Source organism: Hylobates moloch, unplaced genomic scaffold (assembly GCF_009828535.3).
Source record: "Hylobates moloch isolate HMO894 unplaced genomic scaffold, HMol_V3 SCAFFOLD_8, whole genome shotgun sequence".
Taxonomy (NCBI): Eukaryota; Metazoa; Chordata; class Mammalia; order Primates; family Hylobatidae; genus Hylobates; species Hylobates moloch.
The window spans coordinates 109,309,802-109,335,278 of NW_026652283.1; the positions used below are offsets into that span (position 1 = coordinate 109,309,802).

Sequence of the window (25,477 nt, forward strand, 5' to 3'; positions counted from 1 at the left end):
ATATGTGTAGAACATGACAAATATTTACCAAATATATGTTCATTAAAATCTGAAAGGTGAAACCTCAATTAAAAAAAAATCTACTTAATAAAGTTTTAGTTTGCCACATTATCTTTAAAATACAGTATGCCTTATTGTGTAGCATATCTCAAACTTTAAAATATTTACTTTAGGCCAGGCACAGTGGCTCACGCCTGTAATCCCAGCACTTTAGAAGGCTGAGGCGGTGGATCACTTGAGGTCAGTAGTTTGAGACCGGCCTGGCCAACATGGTGAAACCCCGTTTCTACTCAAAATACACAAATTAGCCTAGCATGGTGGCGCATGCCTGTAATCCCAGCTACCCGGAAGGCTGAGGCAGGAGAATCGCTTGGACCCAGGAGGCGGAGTTTGCAGTGAGCCGAGATTGTGCCACTGCACTCCAGCCTGGGCGACAAAGGGAGACTCCACCTCAAAAAAAAAAAAAAAAAAAAAAAAAAATCACTTTAAATGTGATGTAAAGCCTAGTTGTTAAAGTGTAAATGTTCTAAAGGACTTTAAGATGTGTTTATGCCACAGTTGTCAAATGTAATATTTCTAGAATTTAATGTCTTTTTTTAGCACTAATATAACTACATGCAAGACGGAGGTACTTGGACAAGGACGGACCTAAAAAAGTGATCATCACCAGAAAGTTTATTTGTTCATCATCACCAGCATTAAGAGCCAATGGCCAGGAAGAAGCCAATTGTTGAAACCATTCTAAAACGACTGCGTTGCTTGGGAAACCAGAGAAGTTGGTGAACATTTGATCTAGCGCGCAAAGCCACATCACTCAAATTTTCTCGCCCTCCAAATCTAGCAAAGAAAAGGAGAGAGGAAGCAGGGATAGAGAGGAAGAGGGGGAGGGAAGGGAGAGAGGGAGAAAGGAGAGAGGAAAGGCAAGATAGAGAGACACACAGAGAGGGAGAGAGAGAGAGAGGGAGAGTGCAAAGGAGAGGGAGAGAGAGGAGAGAGGGGAGGGAGAGAGAGAGACAGAGGGGAGAGAGAGAGACAGAGGAGAGAGAAGGGGGAGAGAGAGAGATTGAGAGAGAGAGAGAGAGAAGAATGAGAGATGAGCAGGGATCTGGCCAAGGAGGACTTGAGCGCCAAGCCCCGCCCCTGTTTCCCAGGTAACCGGATAAACAGACTCCATCTTTTCCTCTGTGAACTCGGCTAGGTGTTAAGAGGCAGGCAGGAAGCAATGGACAGGGAGTCCGGGTGAGGTTGTGCTCTTTCCTGAGAGAGGGATTCCGCAAGGGATTGGAAGCGTCCTTCTAGCCAGGTTTCCCTTTAGAGATGAGTGCTCTTGGAGAAATGAGGATGGGGAGAAATCGTCCATGAACATGGAGATTGGACACCCCCACGAAGGAAAGGATGATTTAGGAGACAAGAGGGTCATCATGGGAACAAAATTTCCCATGGAGTTGGGGATCAGAGTAGGATTAGGCAAAGAAGATTCCCGATGTGGGGAGAGCCTTGTGGTTAGTAATAAGTGTGAGGGAAGGATGGCATCACCAGAAACAAAATTTCCATTGAGCAAGGGGCTTAAAATGGGATTAGAAAGACAGAATATTTCTAGGACTCTCATGCAGAGGGATAGTTTAGGAGTCGACAGTGTCTCAGGCTCACAGGGAACAAAACCTTCTCTGTTGCCAGGAAGAATGGGATTAGAAAACGAGAGTCTTCTTGCAGGATATACCCATGAACGGATAATACAGCCTTCTTTGGGCAGGGTGTGTGGAAGTCCACAGGCTGTAGGGGGCAGGAGAGCTCCTTTGGCTAGTGGCCCTAAAGGGGTAGAGGAATTAGTGGGAGAGCCTGCTTTGGATATGGAACCAAGACAGGAAATGGAAAAAGAGTCTACCTGTGTTGTAATGAAACCCAGCACAGAGATTAAGCCTCCTGTGGAGGTGGACATTGGACTAACCCAAGCCGAGGGGCCAGATGAGACTAAGAATACAGAGCCCCAAAGGGGCTTGGTGATAGAACCTCCCCAATGCCAGTTTGTCCAACAACCTGAACAGAGAAAGGAGGCTGGAAACATTGAATCAGGAGTGGAACCTCCAGATCGCATCAGACCCGTATACTCTGGGAAGTTTTTTGATCGGACACCTTGCTGGCCAAGTGTAAGTTTTTTTCACTTTCCGTAGGAACTAAACTGTGTATAGCCATGTCTTTATTGAGATGATAAAGTGATAAAATTTGTTTTGGTTTGAAGAGACAAATCACACAGATTTCATGAGATTTCTATATTTCTTGCCCCACTGGAGTCTTTGCAGATGTTACTTAGATTTCTGATTCTCTGCCTCCTTTCCTATATGTCAGCTTTGTTTTCTGTGCACACCAGTGGTTTGTTCTGATTTCTTTCTCTTTTCTCCTTTAACCTTCATTTCATTTTCCTCAAGCCTCTCACATATTGAAAATACGTGAAGATACATGCTGTGTCCTAATATTCATACTATGAATGGAAAAGAAAAGTGCTTCTTTTCCATTCATTGTTTAGTCTGTGAGTTATTTGTTCTTTCAGCAAAGACTTGTGGTGGCCATTGTGCCAGGTACAGGACAAAATAAAATGAAAAGTACATGATCCCTACCTCTAGGTTTAGGCTCACTCCAGTAATGGAGACAGTTAACTAAAGGAATAGTATACAGTTATCTAAATGAATAATAACACACAAGATTCTTCCTTCATAGAAGTGCACTCTGAATACAGAGCTCAGTGTAAAGATTGCGCATTTCTGTTTAGAGGAGATGGGAAAAGCTTAATAGGGAAAGTAATATTTGAGCTAACATCAAAAGGTGTCAGTATTTGTCTGAAGAAAAAATGAGGTTAGAGCATTTTGGGCATAAAAAGGTATAGAGCACAACCAAAGCTTCCTATGTTCGAGAGGCATAACAGTTCTATTCAGCCAGCAGGGTATTGAGAGATGAAGATGAAGAAGAAATACGTAGAAGACATCTAAAGGCCCAGAATATAAGGATAAAACACATGGATACAGCATCAATAGTGGATCTTAATGAGGGTAAAAATAAATAAAATTTGCCTTTTAGAAGATAATTCTGATATCAGTAGTTATGATGGACTGGAAAGGGGAGATACCGAATGACAAGTGGGTAATTAGAAGAACATTCCAAAGTTCTGATGGACTGGAATTAATGTAGAGTTAGAAAGAATAGAAAGGAGACTGCACTTTTGAGAGGTTTTTAGATGATATTTTAAAAAATTGTCACTCAGTTGTGGATATGCGTGGTGAGTAAGGGAAGTTAATGGATGACTCAGGAGTTTCTGTGTTGATAATGATTTCTTTGGGTTTGGTGGCAAATGAATGTCCAGTGTTGGCTGTCTTCAATATGAGATGACAGGTGAAGAAGCCAGGGAGACACTTGGTAATATGAGACAATTGATGCCCCATGGGTGTGAATGGGAGAAGAAAGTCAAGGCAAGAATCTTGGGGAACATTGACATGAGGTGGTCAGTGAAAAAGATGTCAATAAGGTGAGTTCTTGAGGGCAAGGACTATATCTTTTTTATTGTTTACCTTCATGTCATACCGAAATACCTGGCTTATGTTTGGTCATTCAGTAAATACATGTTTGATAAATAGAAGGAAATCAGGATGATTAAATGGGAGAAAGACCAGTTGGAGAAGAAAAAAGTAAGTCTGAGACATTGGTATTGAGGAACATAAGAAAGTGTCCTTAAGTTATAATGTGAATAAAGGTTCCACACTGAAATTTGAGAGTAAAACTCAGCTGAAGAGGTCACAGGGCTTCCACAGAATTTTGTCTGGGTTTGAAGACTTTTCCCCTTCAGACTTAGAATGTTCTTTTCTTCTTTGTCTCACATTGCTTTCTGGTTTCCTCTTTGGATTTTCCCAGCCACTTTACTTGACCACACCTGTTCCATTTCTGGATTGGTTCTGCAGTTTACAGCTTCTGATCTGATCTGATCTCACACACATGCAGACACCAGCTTCCAGTTTCCAGCACAGGCAATTCTAAAACCTCTGCTTCCTCCCACTTCTCATACCTTCCTTTCTAAATGTGATAGGACAAGAAAGAGAGTGTCAAGGAGAGAGTGACCAGCAGTGTTAAACCGTCTCTGATAGGCCTTTTGCAGTGGCACTACCTATAATCCCAGCACTTTGGGAGGCTAAGGCAGGAGGGTTTTTTTTTTTTTTTTTTTTTTTTGAGACAGAGTCTCACTCCATCACCCAGCCTGGAGTGCAGTAGTGCAATCTCGGCTTGCTGCAAACTCGGCTCCCAGGCTTAAGAAATTCTTGTGCCTCAGCCTCCCAGTAGCTGGAATTCTAGGAGCATGCCACCACACCCGGCTAATTTTTTTTCCTTCTTTTTTTTTTAAATTTAATTTTTGTATTTTTAATAGAGAAGGGGTTTTGCGATGTTGGCCAGGCTGGGCCCCTACTCCTGACCTCAAGTGTTTGCCCACCTTGGCCTCCCAAAGTGCTGGGATTACAGGCATGAACCACCACGCCCAGCAGGCAGCAGGATTTCTCAAGGCCAGGAGTTTGTCATCAGCCTGGGCAACATAGCAAGACTCTGCCTATACAAAAAAGAAAAATTAGCCAGGTATGGTAGCATGTGCCTGTAGTCCTAGGTACTTGGGAGAGGTGCGAAGATCATTTGAGCCCGGGAGTTCAAGGTTCCAGTGAGCTATGATCACACCACTGCATTCCAGTGTGGGTGACAAAATGAGTGTCTGTCTCTAAAAATAAAGTAAAAATGAGATTAATTAACTTTGGACATTAAGAAATTACCAACATTGTTAGAACGACATAATAGAAAAAGAATTCAGATTATAATATACTGAAGAGCGAATGGGTTATTAGAATTGGAGAAAGCTATCATGAAATTTTTTTCCCTTAAGAAGTATGACAGTGAAGAGAAAGAGTAAATATTCCACTTAAGAATCTTATTATTTAGTGAATCAGTGGGGGAGTTTGAGATAACACAAAGGAAGAGAATGAGTGGAACCAGATTCTAGATGAGTGGAAGGGAATGGAATTAGGATTATAGGCAAGAGGAGGGATTCTAACTTTGTTAGAAACAAGGCTTCATTTAAAAATAATTTTTAAGATGTTAAAATATTTATTTTGATTATAACACAAGAATAATAACATTATAGAAAATTTAGAAAACAGGGATGAAAATGCCTGTAATCTTATCACCTTAACACAATGCCTATTAGCACTTTACTGTTTCATGATTATTAATATTTATTGGTGTCTCACTATATTAATATGGCTATTCATAGACCTTTGCAGGTATTAATTTGTTTGCCCTTATTGCAACCTGTGAGGCATCTACTATTACTAAATCCTATTTTACAGGTAAGGAAATGGAAGCATATTTAGGTAATTCGGCTAAAGTCATATAGCTAAAAAGTGGTGGGATTTGAAATCTCAAATTCCTATTTGAGAGCCTGAGTTCTTAATTACTCTATCCTTTTTATGACACTTTTATCCAAATGCACTTTTATGTAGTTGTTATTACTGAGTGCAAAATTTGTTTTGATTTTTCATTTGTTATTTATAAGATTTAACTATTATTACAAAGACTTAAAAAAGATCTTTTAATGATAAAAAATATTTAAGCCAATTCTTTTTTTTTTTTTTTGAGATGGAGTCTTGCACTCTCACCCAGGCTGGAGTGCAGTGGCACCATCTCAGCTAGCTGCGATCTCCGCCTCCTGGGTTCAAGCAATTCTCCTGCCTCAGCCTCCTGAGTAGCTGGAATTACAGGCGCCTGCCCCGACACCCGGCTAATTTTTTGTGTTTTTAGTAGAGACGGACAGAGTTTCATCATATTGGCCAGGCTGGTCTTGAACTCCTGACCTCGTGATACACCCACCTCAGCCTCCCAAAGTGCAGAGATTACAGGCATGAGCCACCGCACCTGGCCAAGCCAATTCTTTAGTTAACTCTTTCCCTCTATTGCTGGGCATTTATTTTTTATTCTTCCAGAATTTTCTATAAAATAGTTTGTCAGCCAGGCATGGTGGCTCATGCCTATAATCCCAGCATTTCGTGAGGCTGAAGTGGGAGGACTGCTTGAGCCCAGGAGTTTGAGATCAACCTGGGCAACATAGTGAGACCTTGTCTCTTAAAAAAAAAAAAAAAAAAAAAGTTAAAAAAAAAGTCTTTTTATATGTATTGGAATATTTCCTTAAAGATAGAGTTTCAGCAGAAGCCAAAAGCATGGATCTTTTTCTAGTTTCTGTTGCCAAATCTCTTCCTAAAAGATTGTAGCAATAAATTTAAAAAATCATAATAATTTGTTAGCCATTATTTTAATTTATGTTTCTTTGACTTATAATTAGATTGGAAATTGCTCCATATGTTTGTTTTTATTGTTTTTTTTTTGTCTTTGTGTGTGGTCACCTTGCTGAAGTCTTATTAGTTGTAATTGCTTATCATTATTTCCTTTTTTTATGACTATTTTGCTTGTGTATGGATATTTCAGGTAGACAATCATATTGACACTTTTGTCCTTTTCTCTTTAGTATCTATACCTTTCATCTATCCCTATTTCCTACCTCATTGCATTGGCTATGATAAAAAAAAAAATACAATATTAAAAACGATGTCTTTTGGCCGGGCACGGTGGCTCACCCCTGAAATCCCAGCACTTTGGGAGGCCAAGGCAGGCGGATCACCTGAGGTCAGGAGTTTGAGACCAGCCTGGCCAACATGGCAAAACTCCGTCTCTACTAAAAAATCAAAAATTAGCTGGGCATGGTGGCAGGCACCTGTAATCCCAGCTACTTGGGAGGCTGAGGCAGGAGAATCACTTGAGCCTGGGTGGCAGAGGTTGCAGTGAGCCGAGATCGCACACTGTCCTGGGCGACAGAGCGAGACTCCATCTCAAACAAACAAACAAAACAACAACAAGGTCTCTTTTCTGATTTTAATGAGAATGATTCTAACGTTTCACTATTACATATGATTTTGTGGGAGATTTCTGATATTTAAAGTTAAGAACACTTGTATCCATTTCCACTTTGCTAGGAAAGTTTAAAAATCAGGACTAAACAATCTGTGAAAAGCTTTCCACACATTTATTGAAATATATATTTTTTCTGAATTAAAATAGTTTATTTTCTAAGGGTAAACCATCTTCATATTTTTGGCCTAAGCCCTACTTGTGATATATTATGTTCATAATATATCCCTGGATTTGACTTGCCAGTGTTTCACTAGGATTTTTGTATTTGTGGTTCTCTGTAAATTTAGACAGTAGTTTTTCTTTTTGTGCTTGGTATTAGGGTAATGCTAGTGTGTAAAAAGAATTGAGAAGCTTCCCATCTTTCCAACTGTCTTTATGCTTTCTTTATATGTTATTTATAGTATTAGCTACTATATTATTTACTATATATATAGTATATACTATATATATACTATAGTATTTATTTATATATACTACAGTGTTTATAGTATTATTTACTTCTTGTAAACTTGGTTAAACTCGAACAGCTGAAAAAGGAAGGGAAGGCAATCCCTAACATCTTGACCAGGGGATGGGATGGTAAAGTATTTGATGCCCCTGAGTCTCAGAGTAGGAAGGAAGTGCATTTGGGTGAGGTTGAAACCCAGTGTCAAGCATGGCTGTGAGGAGAGTTTAGATGAAAATCCCCATTGTGAATAACCTGCAAGATGAATGCTTGAGGATAATCACTTTGCATCAGGGTGCATTCAGGGAACTGGACGAACTTACTTTAATGAGATCTTTCCACTTTTGAGCGAGGAAGAGTAGATACACTTTATTTCGGGACTACTCATCCTGTGGTTTGAAGTTGCTGCCCAAAGTTGGTGTTTAGTTGCGGGTGAAGATTTGCTCTGATGGATTTATGAGACCCATCAGGCAAATTCTTCTAGTAAAACAGTCATGGATATGGAACCAGTGCAGGAAGGAAAAGTTTCCAAGAAATACTGGCCTAAGGAGAGATTTCTGGTGTGTCCTTAAACAATCAAAAAGAGTCTTGTGAAAGGAGGTCCTCTGTGTGGAGGCCTGGTAGCCCTTGAAAGGGCACTTGACTTTTGAAAAACACTGTCAGAGATCAAAATCTCTACACTGGTTATTTTCTAAGATATCCCAAGACTGTCCCTTGATTTCCATCAATGCACTGACTATGGCAGAAACCTGGAGTTATTAAGACAAAACATCTGAAGCATACAAAGTGCATTGGTAAATGATATTGAGTCCTGGAATAGAAAGACAAAGAAGGAAGGAAAGCTTCAAGGGAAAGTTTACAAAAATTATAGTGTCCATGATAACATAGGGCTATGGGAGGTTGAGGCTGCAATGAACCGTGATGGTATCACTTCACTCCAGCCTGGTTGACAGAGTGAGATCCTATTTAAAAAACAAAAACAAGGCTGGGTGGGGTGGCTCACGCCTGTAATCCCAGCACTCTGGGAGGCCGAGGTGGGAGGATCACCTGAAGTTGGGAGTTCGAGACCAGCCTGACCAACATAGAGAAACCCCGTCTCTACTAAAAATACAAAATTAGCCGGGTGTGGTGACAGGCTCCTGTAATCCCAGCTACTCAGGAGGCTGAAGTGGGTGAATCACTTGAGCCTGGGAGGCGGAGGTTGCTGTGAGCTGAGATCATGCCATTGCACTCCAGCCTGGGTAACAAGAGTGAAACTCCGTCTCAAAAATTAAAATAAAAAATAAAAAAACAGGCCGGGCGCGGTGGCTCAAGCCTATAATCCCAGCACTTTGGGAGGCCGAGGCAGGTGGATCACGAGGTCAGGAGGTCGAGACCATCCTGGCTAACACGGTGAAACCCCGTCTCTACTAAAAATACAAAAAATTAGCCAGGTGTGGTGGTGGGCACCTGTAGTCCCAGCTACTTGGGAGGCTGAGGCAGGAGAATGGCGTGAACCTGGGAGGGGGAGCTTGCAGTGAGCTGAGATTGCACTACCGCACTCCAGCCTCAGCGACAGAGCGAGACTCTGTCTCAAAAAATAAATAAATAAAAAACCAAAAAAACAAAAAAAACCCCAAAAACCCATACACAAACAAACGCTGGGGCTACATAGATGAACAATTACATAGTATCTGCATTCAAGGAGCTTAGAGTCTAGAGCCTGGAGACCAGTAGACAAATGACTTTATAATATGATAAATGTCATGCAAAGGGGTGCCTTGCTTTTTCCTGTTCTATACTAGTAGAACCTGACAGCTATTTTGGGAATAGGTGGAGGGAAAGGTGCCACCCATTAATAAATCTTGTGGGACCTTCCTAGTTATGCGGGCCCTGGTATTGGAGAAAATACCAGGTAAAAAGATTTATTTTGTATGAATTTGCAAAGCTAATCTCTGCAGAATTCTGGGAATTGGATGTTTGTATTTGCACAATGGATTCGGTGTCCTCTGGGCAGAAAGGGAATGGGTACCATCACTCCTAATTCTCTCTGAGATGTTTAGAATTGGGGATCTCTCTGAGTAAAACAGAGGGATCTTGACCAAGGGCAAGTGGGAGAGCTGTAACCATTATGCTAACCCACACTGAGTTTGAAGAGTGGAAGGTGGTGTGATGATTATGGGTCTGTGGGTCTTGAGCAGCTGAAAATGGTCTTATATCAACCTTCCTGAGTTGACTTGAATCTTGGGACTCACTTGTATGATAAATGAAAGAGGTACTTGGCCATTGAAGGCTGTAACACTGGGGGTTGAGTGAGGAGGTGGCCAAGCAAGGTGTCTCCAGTGTTGTTAGGGACTGAGCAACGAGGCAGCTGAGCAAGGAGATGCTTGGTGCAGTTTGAAGTTGGGTTACAGACAGAAAGCCTAAGCAGATAAGTAAATATATTTAGGACAATAATGCCAGGGTTATTTAGGACAATAACCCTTTTCTCACTGATGGAGAAAAGGGTTACAAATATGGAAAGGAGAATAGAATGAATCCTGTTGTGTTGGATTGTGATTAGAGGTATTCATATACATTTATGGTATGTCTGTATATCTATGACCATGGATTCTAACTACACACATTTAACTAGACAGAATGTTATAGGATCAATATACATGCAAGTGTGCGGGGGTGTTTGTCTATTCATACATTTCCTAACTCTATTTTTTTTTTTTTTTGGGACGGAGTCTAGCTCTGTTGCCCAGGCTGGAGTGCGGTGGCAGGATCTCGGCTCACTGCAAGCTCCGCCTCCCGGGTCCACGCCATTCTCCTGCCTCAGCCTCCCGAGTAGCTGGGATTACAGGCACACGCTACCACGCCCGGCTAATTTTTTGTATTTTTAGTAGAGACGGGGTTTCACCGTGTAAGCCAGGATGGTCTTGATCTCCTGACTTCGTGATATGCCCGCCTCGGCCTCCCAAAGTGCTGGGATTACAGGCGTGAGCCACTGCGCCCGGCCATCCTAACTCTATTTAAGAGAGCTTAGAAGCAGTATTTCTCTAGTAGCAAAGAGCACACCAAAATCCAGATCTTTATTTCTTTTTTTTAATTATACTTTAAGTTTTAGGGTACATGTGCACAACGTGCAGGTTAGTTACATATGTATACATGTGCCATGTACTATTCTCTATGAAAAGAAATTAAGCTCCTTGGAGAAATGGCTGACTCTAGGACTTGCACAGGCAAGTACGATATAAACATGGAACATCTTTGTGAGCAAAAAAGTGAGAAGAATCGTAAAGAATCATGCAGATATAAAACAAACTTGAAGAAACAAGTTTGATGAGTCTTCCCCTAGACCAAACTGGTGTACATTGAGTATTGAATAAAATTACCATTGAATAAAATAGAAATCCATGAGTACATAGGGATGTAAATACATAAATATGTGAATAAATAGTGAGAAAAGGCCTGGCACAGTGGCTCATGCCTGTAATCCCAGCACTTTGGTAGGCTGAGGAGGGAGGATCACGAGGTCAGGAGTTTGAGACCAGCCTGGCCAACATAGGGAAACCCCGTCTCTACTAAAAATACAAAAATTATCCAGGCGTGGTGGCATGTGCCTGTAGTCCCAGCTACTTGGGAGGCTGAGGCAGGAGAATCGCTTGAACCTGGGAGGCGGAGGTTATAGTGAGTCAAGATCACACAACTGCACTCCAGCCTGGGCAACAGAGGAAGACTCTGTCTCAAAAAAAAAAAAAAAAAAAAAGACAGGGAGAAAAGAAAACTTCCTTGCAGTATAATGCAATTAACAAATGTAGAAAGAATGCTAAAATTACAAAGTCCTTATTTGGCAACCATCATAGGAATAATGATTTAGGAAAGAATCATCACTAGTTTTTTTTGTTTGTTTGTTTAAAGAGATAAGGGTCTCACTTGGTTGCTCAGGCTGGTCTTGAACCCTGGGCTCCAGCTGTCCTCCTGCCTCAGCCTCCCAAAGTGCTGGCATGGTAGGCATTGGCCACCACGCCCAGCTCATCAGTACATATTAAAACAATAGGTGAAAAGTAGAAATTTTATTTAGATTATCATATTTAAATTCTGAAGAGTTATTTCTTCTCAGGTTGTCTTTTAAAATTTCTAATATAGTTTTATAAATGCAATAAATGCAACATCTTATATCTCTCAGGTAATCTCTTTTGTTTATTTACATTTTCCTATTCCCTGTATGTTTGTGTATGTTTTTTACTAGCTTGTTTTGCCCCTCCCTTTCAAATTGGAGTCTAAGAATTCATATTAAAATATTAGGCAGGCTGAGTGTGGTGGCTCATGCCTGTAATCCCACCCCTTTGGGAGGCCAAGGCGGGCAGATCACTTGAGCTCAGAAGTTCAAGACCAGCCTGGGCAACATGTCAAAAACTCGTCTCTACAAAAAAAATACAAAAATTAGCTAGACATGGTGGCCCACACTTGTAGTCCCTGTCACTAGGGAGGCTGAGGTGGAAGGATGGTGGAGGTTGCAGTGAGCTGAGGTTGAAAGGCAGAGGTTGCAGTGAGCTGAGATCTGCACCACTGCACTCCGACCTAGACGACCGAATCAGACCCTGTTTCAAAAACAAAACAAAACAAATGAAACATTAGGTACTACAAAGAAAATTAGTAGCTGTGTGTGTGTTGCATGGCTTGTTTACCCTGGGGCTTTTTTTTTTTTTCCTCTTGAGATAGTTTCGCTCTTGTTGCCCGGGCTGGAGTGCAGTGGCGCGATCTCAGCTCACTGCAACCTCTGCCTCCTGGGTTCCAGTGATTCTCCTGCCTGGGCGTCCCGAGTAGCTGGGACTACAGGCACGTGCCACCATGCCTGGCTAATTTTTTTTTTTTTGAGGTGGAGTCTTGCTCTGTCGCCCAGGCTGGAGTGCAGTGGCGCAATCTCGGCTCACTGCAAGCTCCGCCTCCCAGGTTCATGCCATTCTCCTGCCTCAGCCTCTCCGAGTAGCTGGGACTACAGGCGCCCACCACCATGCCCGGCTAATTTTTTTTGTATTTTTAGTAGAGACGGGGTTTCACCGTGGTCTTGATCTCCTGACCTCGTGATCCGCCCGTCTCGGCCTCCCAAAGTGCTGGGATTACAGGCGTGAGCCACCTCGCCCGGCCGCCTGGCTAATTTTTGTATTTTTTTGTAGCAACGGGGTTTCATCATGTTGGTCAGACTGGTCTTGAACTCCTGACCTCGTGATCCGCCTGCCTTTGCCTCCCAAAGTGCTGGGATTACAGGCATGAGCCACTGCGTCTGGCGGGGCATTGTTATAGGGTGATGAAGTGATGAGGCAGCCTTTATTTTGGGAGAGTCCTGAATATTAATTTTTTTTCTTCTAGGTTATTCAGATTTTGCAGAGAATAGTAACGTAATAATAGTTGAAACTTATATAGCACATAGCATGTGTGGACACTGTTCTAAGCATTTTATACGTATTAACTCATTTAATTCTCACAATGATCTCTATGAGTTTGGTACTGTTATCACCATCTCCATTGTGGGCAAACTGAGGCTGAGTTACACGGTGACACAGCTTATTTATTGGCAGATATTTGAACCCAAGCAGGCTAGCTTCCAAATCTCTATTTATATTCATGATGCCCTACTGTCTTTCCTTTGCACTGCCCACTGGCTAGAGGGCTGGCTTAACTCCTGGCTGCTGGCTTTCCAGGGCCCAGTGGGAAAGGAGGCTAGAGAAAATGCATTACAGAAAGTATGCTTTTACTTATTAATGCTCCTATTAATGCCCTGCTACCTTACCTTGGGCTTGATGTTTCTGGCTACAAAACCCCTTTGCGAAAACAAATCCACAGTTTGGCAAGAGGGGTTGAGAGTTTGTGTGAAGACAAGGATAACATAGGATGGAGAAGAACTGGGGATACAATTGCCCTGAATATAAACTTTCAACCAATCTTTGTATTTTCATATCCAAGCTTTACCACACCTTCTTCCAAGAGTTGAACTCTTCCTGTATCTGTTGATTCTTAACTGCCTTCAGCTCAGAATAATACATATGCAAAAGTGGCATATTTTTGGGCGGTGTATTCTGATTCCCTTCATAATTTTATTTTTCTTTTTTTGAGATGGAGTTTTGCTGTTGTTGCTCAGGCTGGAGTGCAATGGCGTGGCCTCGGCTCACTGCAACCTCTGCCTTCTGGGTTCAAGCATTTCTCCTGCCTCGGCTTCCCGAGTAGCTGGGATTACAGGCATGCATCACCATGCCTGCCTAATTTGTGTATTTTTAGAAGGGACGGGGTTTCACCATGTTGGCCAGGCTGGTCTTGAACTCCTGACCTCAAATGGTCCACCCACCTTGACCTCCCAAAGTGCTGGGATTACAGGTGTGAGCCACCTTGCCTGGCAGCCTTCATATTTTTAAAAATGACTTGAGTTCCTATCCTAAGTATAGAGAGAGACAATATTCCCTGGTATCAGTGAGATTTCATGTAACTTCCAACTGAATTAAAAAAAATCTCGCTGTATCTCTTCTCCATCTTCTCAGTCTTGCTTTTGCCCAGTTTAGAACACATAGAACACAGCTCCTTTCTTTTTTTACAGAAAGTTCTTCTCACATAATGTAACTGTGTGGGTAGAATTTACTGAAGATACAGCAGTAAGACTGGGCTGCTTCTCACTGTCTTGGCCCCCCCAGCCTCTCACCCTGTTGCTAGACCTTGGACTCCACACACTTTCTCAATTTATTTGTCATCTCCTTGATTTTTCCTTCTTAGTGTATCTAATCAGAAGTTGTTTTGCCCCTCCCTTTCAAACTGGAGTCTAATAATTAATATTAAAACATTAGACACTACAAAGATCATATTTTCTCCCATTTTTTTTTTTAACAAAGCAATTCAGTTTTCTGCCTGGCTATGTCTGTGGGCTTCCTCTTTTATACCTAGAGATGTCAGCAAGACAGTCTCTTAAACCCTAAAGACTCTCTCACTAAAAGCAATTCCACTCTCAACACTTAACATAATAATAAACTTTCACCTACCCATATGTATTCATTCCTGTGTTTACCCACAGCTACTCATTCATCCATCCACTCCACTCCATTCTCAATTTCTCTGCTTTTGTCTGTTTGTTCTTTCTTTCTCTCTCTCTCTCTGCTCTTTCCAGAGACCCAGAACACTATGGGAAATTAGTTTCTTTCTCTCAGTTTTAAATTTTATTTATTTATTTATTTTCAGAGGCAAGGTCTCGCTCCATTGCCCAGGATGGAGTACAGTGATCACTGTAGCCTCGAACTCCTGGCCTTGAGAAACCCTCCCTTCTTGGCCTCCCAAAGGTCATACTTCTATTTCACTGTTATACAGAACAATGAATAATTAACCTGTGATCTATGAGAAGATTGTTCTGAAGGTTGAATTCCTCAACATGTCACAGAATTCCTGTAACTGGATGAATCACTAACAATGTTAGTGCTGTGAAAATATATGCTTACAATTTTATAAATGTTTATAATATATACATAGCATTTAATGTTTGTTACGTATGAAGATTGCTTTATATTTACTATTTGTTCTTCCTTTTTTATGTTAGTCAAAAGTAACTTTGTAGCATCAGAGGCATAGGACAAGTTTGAAATAAATTTCATTCTTCAAAATGCTCTTCTTCCACCCTGACAATGATCAACCCATTTTTTTCCCCCAAAGGCAGGAAAAGTTATTCCAGTTGGTTACAGAGTTGCAACCTGCTTGACTGAAAAACTTCCCAGGGTGAGCACTTTCAATATACCTTTATATTTCTATTTTTACCTTGTATGTGAACATTAAGGAATAGGCAACTCAACGTTCCTTATGAAAGTGGTATAAATTTAAAGTGGTCAATTTGGATTCTTTGCAGTATTTTGAGGCCTTCTATTGATTTTTTCCAAGAAAGTGAAAATCCCAGGCTTACAATTTCTAGCTCTACAGGGATTCAATTACAGGGGATTCAATTTATTTCAGTGGGGATAATGGTATGCTTTGTAACCTGGATTCTTCCTGGTTGTTTTCTAAATAAAACATTTAAAATATGTTGTTTAGGACACATGTTCTCAGGATCTGTGTCATGGAAAAAAATGTTTACTTCCATTAATAAATAAATACATTTTAGGGGGATGTTCATTATTTGGGGCTGTAGTTCCAAATGCATTTACTACATACATACACTTAAGGTTGTTGGTTGATTGGTATAGATCAGTCGTGTTAATATTTTTAGAAACTGTACTTAATACTATTTTCTTGCCTCACTCTTTGTAGCTAATTACTCCACCTGAGGCAAAAAAGTATTTCAACTTCAGATATCCACCTGCTGGAGTAGAAAGAGTATTTTATGGAAGAGCAAATGATCCCCAAATTGCACCTTATTTGACACATGGAATTAGATCTAAAATTTCAATACCGGTAACTTATTTTCTTTTTTCCTTGTACGTTATTAATTTACCAAGGTGAAAATGCACAAATCAGGTATTAGTGAATTTTATCAGTTCCAATCTCCTTCCCACCCATATTTTTACTAGCCTTTTCTCAATCTGTCTTCCAAAAGCATTTATCTTGAGCAGTAAAAAAAATCCAAGCAGCAGCAGCCAAGACAGTGTGAAGAAATTAATAGTTTAAGCCACAAACGATCCATTCTCCTCTCAAATGATAAAAGCCTAGTTGCATTCCATTTTCTCATAATAAAGAGAAATGCTGTCAGGCTGCCTTAGACAATAAAGAAGACTGTTTTGGTGGGGCATGGTGGCTCATGCCTGTAATCCCAGCACTTTGGGAGGCCGAGGCAGGAGGATCCCCTAAGATCAGGAGTTTGAGACCAGCCTGGCCAACATGGCGAAATCCTGTCTCTACTAAAAGTAAAAAAAAAAAAAAAATAGCTGGTGCATGGTAGCGGGCGCCTATAATCCCAGCTACTCGGGAGACTGAGGCAGGAGAATCGCTTCAACCCGGGAGGCGAAGATTGCAGTGAGCTGAGATCATGCCACTGCAATCCAGCCTGGGCAACAGACCGAGACTCCATCTCAAAAAAAAAAAAAAAAAAAAGACTGTCTTGGTGACTTGCCTAGAGGCACTATAGAATACTTAATATGGACACTGAATAGAGGTGGAGTCAAAATGTTTCTTATCTGCTATTGATTGAATGGACAGTCTAGATTCAGAAGACCTGATCTCTATATCTGAAGAGAACTTATGGAAGTCAAGTGGTTCTTGTGCTTTTCATTTTCACTTTTCTTTTTTTCTTTTTTTTTTTTTTTTTTTTGAGACTGAGTCTCACTCTGTCGCCCAGGCTGGAGTGCAGTGGCATGATCTTGGCTCACTATAACCTCCACTTCCCGGGCTCAAGCGATTCTCTTGCCTCAGACTCCTGAGTAGCTGGGACTACAGGCACGTGCCACCACACCCAGGTAATTTTTTTTTTTTTTTTTTAGTAGATATGGGGTTTCACCATGATGGCCAGGCTGATCTCAAACTCCAGACCCAGGTGATCTGCCCGCCTCAGCCTCCCGAAGTGCTGTGATTACAGGTGTGAGCCACTGCACCTGGCATCACTTTTCTTAAATATTTGAGTCAAGTAACCTGGAAGCTATCATCGTAAACCTTTTAGTATCACTGAAACCTTTTAACTCATTAGAAAGTTCTTGTAGGCAAGTTTAAACTTCACAGCCAATTCTGACAGTTCATTTGAAGGTGAGCAAAGCCAATGATGATAATGAAATGTTTTCCCGCAATCGTACGGTCTCCTCTGCCCAGCTATTGATTAGGGTTTCCATTTTCAGATTTATACTTTTTTTTTGTTGATATATTTGTGCATTGTATGATCTCTTTAGGCAAACACATTGATAAACCCACAGCCTATTACCACATTTCAACAGAAAATTAAAGATAAAAAAGAGTCTATATATCTTAGCAATCGACGAGCACCATTAGGAAAATCTCACGATCAAGCACCAGGATTACCTAAAGGCATGGACACAATCAATACAACATTTGGGACAGCAGTCATCAGAGGTAGTAAAAAAAAATATAAGGGGTGGGAAGGGGCTGGTAAAATAAGTCTCTTTGGAAAATCTGATTAAATATCTTATTTGTATAATGTTTGGTGATGGTGTAAATGATGACTCAAGAAGGAAAGATGGGATCGTTGCAGGAAAGTTACTCTCAGAACCAAAATCCTTGACGTGTATGTATGCAGAGGCAGGAAAAATTCAGGTATTGGAGTCCAGATATAGTGAGCATAGTGGGCGTGGTGTAAAGACAGGAAAGAACTCGACAAAAATTGGCTCTGGGGCTAGCTACAGAACTGCAATCCCTTTGCCTTGGACATCCATTTGTGTGTTTTATTTCCATCAGTGCTTCACACATGTTCATGACTGAACTCTTTATGAAACAGAGTTCGTGGCGCAGATAAGTTTGGTAAATGCTGTATACCGCACTCCATTCATGCAGATCTGTGAGGTCTACCTGCATACTAACCAAATACAGAGCAGAGTGCATAGTTGACTTCCACTCTGATTTTGAGAGGGAGTAGAGTACCATCTTTCAACAAATAACTCATTAGAGTTGGTCACAGGCCATTCATCCTTCTGAAGACCCAGGTTCCTGCCATGTTGTTGGGTGCCTTTCTTTACACCTTTCTCAGATTTCTCTCCTATACTCTTTTTCAGGTTATCCCCTCCCTCTAGGAGTCTTACCATAGGAGATCTCAAATTCCATCTTTCTTTATTTTGTGGAGAAATTCTCTCTTTGTCTTTCCGTACCCATTGAGGCTCTCTTCCAGGAACCTTAGCTTTGTTCACCGAAAGGCTCATTAGATTATTTTCCTTAAGGTAGTGACGTCTACTCTGAAGACAGATTATACTTTGGAATGTAAAATCTGGAGTTGTACCTTATTGCATCAGATCTGAAGTTTTTAAAAATTTGACACATGAAAAATGTATTTTAGAGTAGATTAAATATCCTTTCCTTTTGACGTTTCTATATATATATGAAACATATTTATATTTATAAACTATATATATTTATATTTATATAGAGACTGGGGTCTCACCATATTTCCAGGCTGGCCTTAAGCTTCTGGACTCAAATGATTCTCCCACCTTGGCCTCCCAGACTGCTGGGATTACAGGTGTGAGTGACTATTCCCCGCCTCTTCTTTTCGATAGGTTTAAGAAATCCGATGTATATGAACTGTTAGACATGGCATTATTTTAGGATTAGTTTATTTAATGTGGAAAGTATTCTCTAAGTGTGCCTCATTTAAATATATAAAAGAAACAATGTTTCAAAACATGTATATATGTGTATTATTAAGTGTAATGTTCATATATCAAAAAGAAGTTCTGCTTTACAGGATTATTTTGATTGGAATCATCTTCTGGTATTCTTTTTTTTTTTTTTTTTGACGGAGTCTTGCTCTGTCACCCAGGCTGGAGTGCAGTGGTGCGATCTCGGCTCACTGCAAGCTCCGCCTCCCGGGTTCACGCCATTCTCCTGCCTCAGCCTCTCCGAGTAGTTGGGACTACAGGTGCCCGTCACCACGCCCGGCTAATTTTTTTGTATTTTTAGTAGAGACGGGGTTTCACCGTGGTCTCGATCTCCTGACCTCGTGATCTGCCCGCCTCGGCCTCCCAAAGTGCTGGGATTACAAGCGTGAGCCACCGCGCCCGGCCAAACGTTGATTGAGTTGACGATATTCTTAACTATTAGTTTATATACCTCAATTCTTAGCAGAAAGGCCAAAAGAAAGGAAACTTCTTAATCTATGTTGTTAGGTCGAAAGGGAAGAGTGAAATTGTAAATGGAGTTACATTTACAAATTATTATCTAAAACAGTAAAAACAAAATTACTCACTGTTCACAAAACTGGGTACCACTAGTCATGGGAATGCAGCTATTAAACAAACATCTTTTCTAGATTTAGGACTAGTGAAGAATTTCTCCCTGATTCCAGTGATTTCCCTGGTACCTCTGGCTACATTGAGGATACAGATTCATTTTTTAAATTAATTAATTAATTAATTAATTATTTTTTTTTTGAGACGGAGTCTCACTCTGTTGCCCAGGCTGGAGTGCAGTGTCGTGATCTTGGCTCCCTGCAACCTCTGCCTCCCAGATTCAAGCGATTCTCCTGCCTCAGCCTCCCTAGTAGCTGGGATTACAGGCGTGTGCCACCACGCCTGACTAATTTTTGTATTTTTAGTAGAGACAGGGTTTTACCATGTTGCTCAGGCTGGTCTCGAACTCCCGACCCCAGATGATCCACCCACCTCAGCCTCCCAAAGTGCTGGGATTACAGGCCTGAGCCACTGAGCCCAGCCTGGGAATACAGATTCAGATCAAAGCAGACACAGGGTGTATGCTTCCATCTAAAACTGCCAAAATTTACACCATGGCTACCCCACAGGGCATTAGAGCTTCTAATTTGTGGTTCAGATTTGTTTGGATCATCTTGAGAAGTCTGCAGCAAACTAAAATAAAAATTGTACAGAGATTCTCAGGATCAGAATTTAACTGTGCTTAGAGTATGGCTTACCACAACTACACAGTTAACTGATAATAGAGTTCTTTTTTTTTTTTTGAGATGAAAGTTTCGCTCTGTCGCTCAGGCTGGAGTACAGTGGTGCCATCTTGGCTCACTGCAACCTCCACCTCCTGGATTCAAGTGATTCTCCTGCCTCAGCCTCCCGAGTAAAGTAGCTGGGGCCACAGGCGCATGCTACCACACCTGGCTAATTTTTGTATTTTCAGTAGAGATGGGGTTTCACCATGTTGGCCAGGCTGGATTTCTTTTTGTATTTTTTTTTTTTTTTTTTAGTAGAAATGGGGTTTCACCATGTTGGCCAGGCTGATCTCAAACTCCTGACTTCAGGTGATCTACCCTCCTTGTCCTCCCAAAGTGCTGAGATTACATGCGTGAGCCACTGCTCCCAGCCAATGATAATAGAGTTCTAATATGCTTCTGACTTCTAGGGGATGAGCCAGGTCAAGTGGGCTTCCCTTTCTTGATAAATCATTTATGTTGGCTTTGTGATCTCTCGGGATGTCTATGTAGCCTTGCATCCAGCATACCTAATTTCTCATTTTTTCTAGTCAATATAAACGTATTATAAATAGGTTAAAAAGTACCTTGGAACTGATTTTATTAATTCTTCCTTCAGAATGCTCTGCTAAAGATGTGGTGAATCCACCAAAATCCTATGAAGAAGTATTTAAAGAAGGAAATGTAGGACATGATTTGTATGTTGTTTCTCACAATGATTATTATGCAGGTAAGTGTCCTCCAATGCAAAATGGGCCTGAGGATATGGGACTCTCGGATTTGTGAAGAGGAATAAAGGAGATTAGTACATAAAGTTAAATGCCTGCCATGTAATAGGTGATTAATACAATATTATTCATAAGGTCATAAACCATGATAGCTGAGAAAACCTGTACCGCATATACTTATGGTTTTTAAAAAAAATTTATTTAAATTTTTTTTTTTTTTTTCCAGTCAGGGGTCTCTGTTGCCCAGGTTGGAGTGCAGTAGTATGATCATGGCTCATTGCGGTCTCCACCTCCTAGGCTCAAGCGATCCTTCCACCTTAGCCTCCTGAACAGCTGAGACTACAGGTGTGCACCACCATGCCTGGCTGATTTTTTGAGTTTTTAAATAGAGATGAGGTCTTCTTATGTTGTCCTGGCTGGTCTCAAACTCCTGAGTTCAAGCGATCCTCCCACCTTGGCCTCCCAAAGTGCTGGGATTACAGGCATGCTCCACTGCACTCGGCTCAAGACTTATTCTAAGTGCTTAATTTTATATTAAGAATATTGGGTGATGGTCAAGTTCACAAATTTTTGAATCAGATCAGGTTCACATCCTAGCTCATCCATTTACTGTCTTTTAAAATTTGGGCAATTTACTTATTTGATCATTATATATATTCTTATTTCTTAAATGGGTATAGTAATATTGTGAGGATTAAGTAGATGTCAGATGCTTAACATAGCAACTGGAACATAGTTAAGTGCTGATAATTATTAGCTATTATTATTATTATTAGTGATCTTGTCTTAAAGTTTCATGTCTAGTAGCATATCACTAGAATTATTCTATAGCACAACTAAAAAGGCGTTAGATGTTTATAGTGCTATAAAATCAAACTCAATTGCCTGTATGTTGATGCTAAGTAAAGTCTTGACATAATGAAGGATTGAGAAGTAGACTGATCCATGTCCTGAGAAAGCCTAAGGATTGTGCATGGTTTAAAAACTCAGTCTTGTGAAAATATTGTATTCATGTTTGAAAAAGCTTCATGTCTATTGCACAGTCTAATGCAATGCTCTTTAGTTGTTTTAAAAAGAACTTTGGTCTGGGTGCGGTGGCTCACTCTTGTAATCTCAGCACTTTGGCAGGCCAAGACAGGTGGATCACTTGAGCCCAGGAGTTTGAGACCAGCCTGGGCAACATAGTGAGAATCTGTATCTACAAAAAATAAATTAAAAAATTAGTCAGGCGTGATGGTGCATGTCTGTAGTTCCAGCTACTTGGGAGGCTGAGATGGGAGGATTGTTTGAGCCCAGTAGTTCCAGGTTGCAGTGAGCCACGATTGCACTACTGCACTCTAGGCCTGGGCATATGAATGTCCAGTTTTCCCAGCACCATTTGTTGAAGAGACTCTCCTTTCCTCAGTGTATGTTCTTGGCACCTTTGCCAAAAATGAGTTCACTCTAGTTGTGTGGATTTGTTTGGATTCTTTATTCTGTTCCATTGGTCTGTGTCTGTTTTTCTGCTAGTACCATGCTGTTTTGGTTACTATAGCTCTGTAGTATAATTTGAAGTCAGGTAATGTGATTACTCTAGTTTTGATCATTTTACTTTGGCTATTCTGGATATTTTGTGGTTTCTTATACACTTTAGGATTTTTTTTTATATTTCTGTGAAGAATGTCGTTGGTAATTTGGTAGGGATTGCATTGAATCTGTAGATTGCTTTTGGTAGTATGGACATTTTAACAATATTGATTCTTACAATCCATGAACATAAAATAGTTTTTGATTTTTTGGTGTCCTGCTCAATTTCTTTCATCAGTGTTTTATAGTTTTCATTATAGAAATCTTTGATTAATTCCTAGATATTTAATGTGTGGCTATTGTGTTTAATACATGGGATTACTTTTTAAATTTCTTTTTCACATCATTCACTGTTGGTATATAGAAATGCTACTAATTTTTGTATGTTTATTTTGTATCTTGTAACTTTACTGAATTTATCAGTTCTAGTAGTTTTCTTGTGGAGTCTTTAGGTTTTTCTAAATATAAGATGATATCATCTGCAAATAAGGGTAATTTGGCCTCTTTCTTTCCAATTTGCATGCCTTTTATATCTTTCTCTTGTCTGGTTGCTCTAGCTTGGAGTTCCAGTGTGAAGGAAGAACTTTCAGTCTTTCCCCATTCAGTATCATTCTAGCTGGGGTTCTGTCGTATATGGCTTTTATTATGTTGAGGTGTGTTCCTTCTATATCCAGTGTGTTGAGGATTTTTATTATTACAGGCATTAGCCACTGCTAATGTTGAAGGGATGTTGAATTTTATCAGATGCTTTTTCCAGCATCAATTGAAATGATCATATGGTTTCTTACTCTTCATTCTGTTGGTATGATATATCCCATTGATTGATTTGTGTATGCTAAAAAATACTCGGGTCCCAGAGATAAATCCCATGAGACTTGCAAATATTATCTTAAACCCATTGTTTTAACCTGATAACAACTTAACACTATTTGCATAAACAAACAACAAACAAAGAAAAATAAAATAAAAACTCTATGCCTTAACTTTCTCCCCTTAACTTTTTAACCTCGTTGTTTCTATTTATATCTTATTATAATCTCTATGTCTTGAAAAGTTGTTGTAGTTACTATTTTTGATTGGTTCATTGTTTAATCTATCTACTCGGGATACGAGTAGTTTGGATACCACAGTTACAGTGTTATACTACTCTGTGTGTTTCTGTGTGCTTACTATTATCAGTGAATTTTGCACCTTCAGGTGATTATTCATTGCTTATTATTATTATTTTTTTTCTGATTGAAATTGAAGTACTCCCTTAAGCATTTCTTGTAGGACAGGTCTGGTATTTATGAAATCCCTCTGCTTTCTTTTTTTGGCCTGGGAGAGTCTTTATTTCTTCATCATGTGTGAAGGATATTTTCAGCAGATAAGCTATACTATTCTAGAATAAAAGTTTCTTTTCTTCAGCACTTTAAGTATATCATAGCACTCTCTCCTGGCTTGTAAGGTTTCCACTGAAAAGTCTACTGCCAGATTTATTGAAGCTCCATTGTATGTTGTTTCTTTTCTCTCACTGCTTTTAGATTCCTTTCTTCATCCTTGACCTTTGGGAGTTTGATTATTCAATGTCTTGAGGTAGTCTTCTTTGGGTTAAATCTGCTTGGTGTTCTATAACCTTCTTGTACTTGGATATTGATATCTTTCTCTAGGTTTGGGAAGTTCTCTGTTATCCCTTTGAATAAACTTTCTACTCCTATCTCTTTCTCTATTTTCTCCTTAAGGGCAATAACTTTAAAAATAAAGTAAAATAAAAAAATAAAAAATAATAATAAATTTAGTCTCACTATGTTGCTCAGGCTAGTCTCGAATTCCTGGGCTCAAGCAATCTTTGTACCCTGGCCTCCCAAAGTACTGGGATTACAAATGTGAGCCACCATGCTTGGCAAGGCCAATAACTCTTAGATTTGCCCCTTTGAGACTATTTTTCTATATCTTTTAGTTGTACTTCGTTCTTTAAAATTTTTTTCTTTTGTCTTCTCTGATTGTATTTTCAAATAGCCTCTCTTCAAGCTCATTAACTCTTTCTTCTGCTTGATCAATTCTGCTTTTGAGAGACTGATATGCTTTCCAGTTTGTCAATTGAATTTTTCAGTTCCAGAATTTCTGCTTGATTCTTTTTGTTTTTGTTTGTTGTTGTTTTGTTTTTGTTTTTGTTATTTGAAACGGAGTCTCACTCTGTTGCCCAGGCTAGAGTCCAGTGGTGTGCTCTTGGCTCACTGCAACCTCCGCCTCTCGGGTTCAAGTGATTCTCCTGTCTCAGCCTCCCCAGTAGCAGGGATTACAGGCACCATCACGCCTGGCTAATTTTTATATTTTTAGTAGACGTGGGGTTTCACCACGTTGGCCAGGCTGGTCTTGAACTCCTGGCCTTAAGTGATCTACCCGCCTCAGCCTCCCAAAGTGCTCAGATTACAGGTGTGAGCTACCACACCTGGCCTTTGCTTGATTCTTTTTAATTATTTCAGTCTCTTTCTTAAATTTACCTGATAGAATTTTGAATTCCTTCTCTGTGTTATCTTAAATTTCTTTGAGTTTCCTCACCACAGCTATTTTGAATTCTCTGTCTGAAAGGACATATAGCTCTGTTGCTCCATGATTGGTCCTTGGTGTCTTATTTAGTTTATTTAGTGAGGTCATATTTTCCTAGATGGTGTTGATGCTTCTAGATGTTCCTTGGTGTCTGGCATTGAACAGTTAGATATTTATTGTAATCCTCACTGTCTGTGCTTATTTGTACCCATTCATCTTGGAAATGCTTTCCAGATGTTTGAAAGGATTTAGGTGTTGTGATCTAAGCTGTATGTGCTTTAGGGGGCACCCCAAGCCCAGTAACACTGGTTTTTGCAAACTTGTAGAGGTACTGCCTTGATGGACTTGGAAAAGATCCGGGAGAATTCCCTGGGTTACAAGGCAGAGGCTCGTGTTCTTTCCCTTTACTTTCCCCTAAACATACAGTCTTTCTCTCTGTTCTGAGCCACCTCAAGCTGGGGGTTGAGTGACACAGGTACCCCTGTGGCCACCACTGCTGACAGTATTGGATCAGACTTGAAGCTAGTGTAGCATTTGGTCTCACCCAAGTCCTGCTGTACTCAACCTCTGGCTGCAGCCTATGTTCGCTCACGGTCCTGGGGCTCTACAATTAACAGGTGGCAAAGCCAGCCAGGCCTGTGTCCTTCCCTTCAGGGTGGTGAGGTCCCCCAGGCCCTGGGTGGGTACAGAAGTACTGTCTGGGAG

At 40.5% G+C, this 25,477-nt stretch overlaps 1 protein-coding gene across 2 annotated transcripts in view; it reads left to right on the forward strand.

The window, feature by feature from the left end:
- Window positions 1-25,477, forward strand: part of EFHB (EF-hand domain family member B) — a 67,802-nt gene that overhangs the window by 11,524 nt on the left and 30,801 nt on the right. Inside the window, exons 3-7 of one of the 2 annotated variants that reach the window (XM_058443426.1) lie at window positions 581-2,147; window positions 15,086-15,148; window positions 15,674-15,817; window positions 17,239-17,419; window positions 20,569-20,679. In XM_058443426.1, coding sequence (XP_058299409.1) covers window positions 1,359-2,147; window positions 15,086-15,148; window positions 15,674-15,817; window positions 17,239-17,419; window positions 20,569-20,679 — 1,288 coding nt within the window. In that variant the 5' untranslated portion in view covers window positions 581-1,358. The remainder of the gene's footprint in view (window positions 1-580; window positions 2,148-15,085; window positions 15,149-15,673; window positions 15,818-17,238; window positions 17,420-20,568; window positions 20,680-25,477) is intronic. The other variant, XM_032162321.2, reaches the window with a different exon arrangement.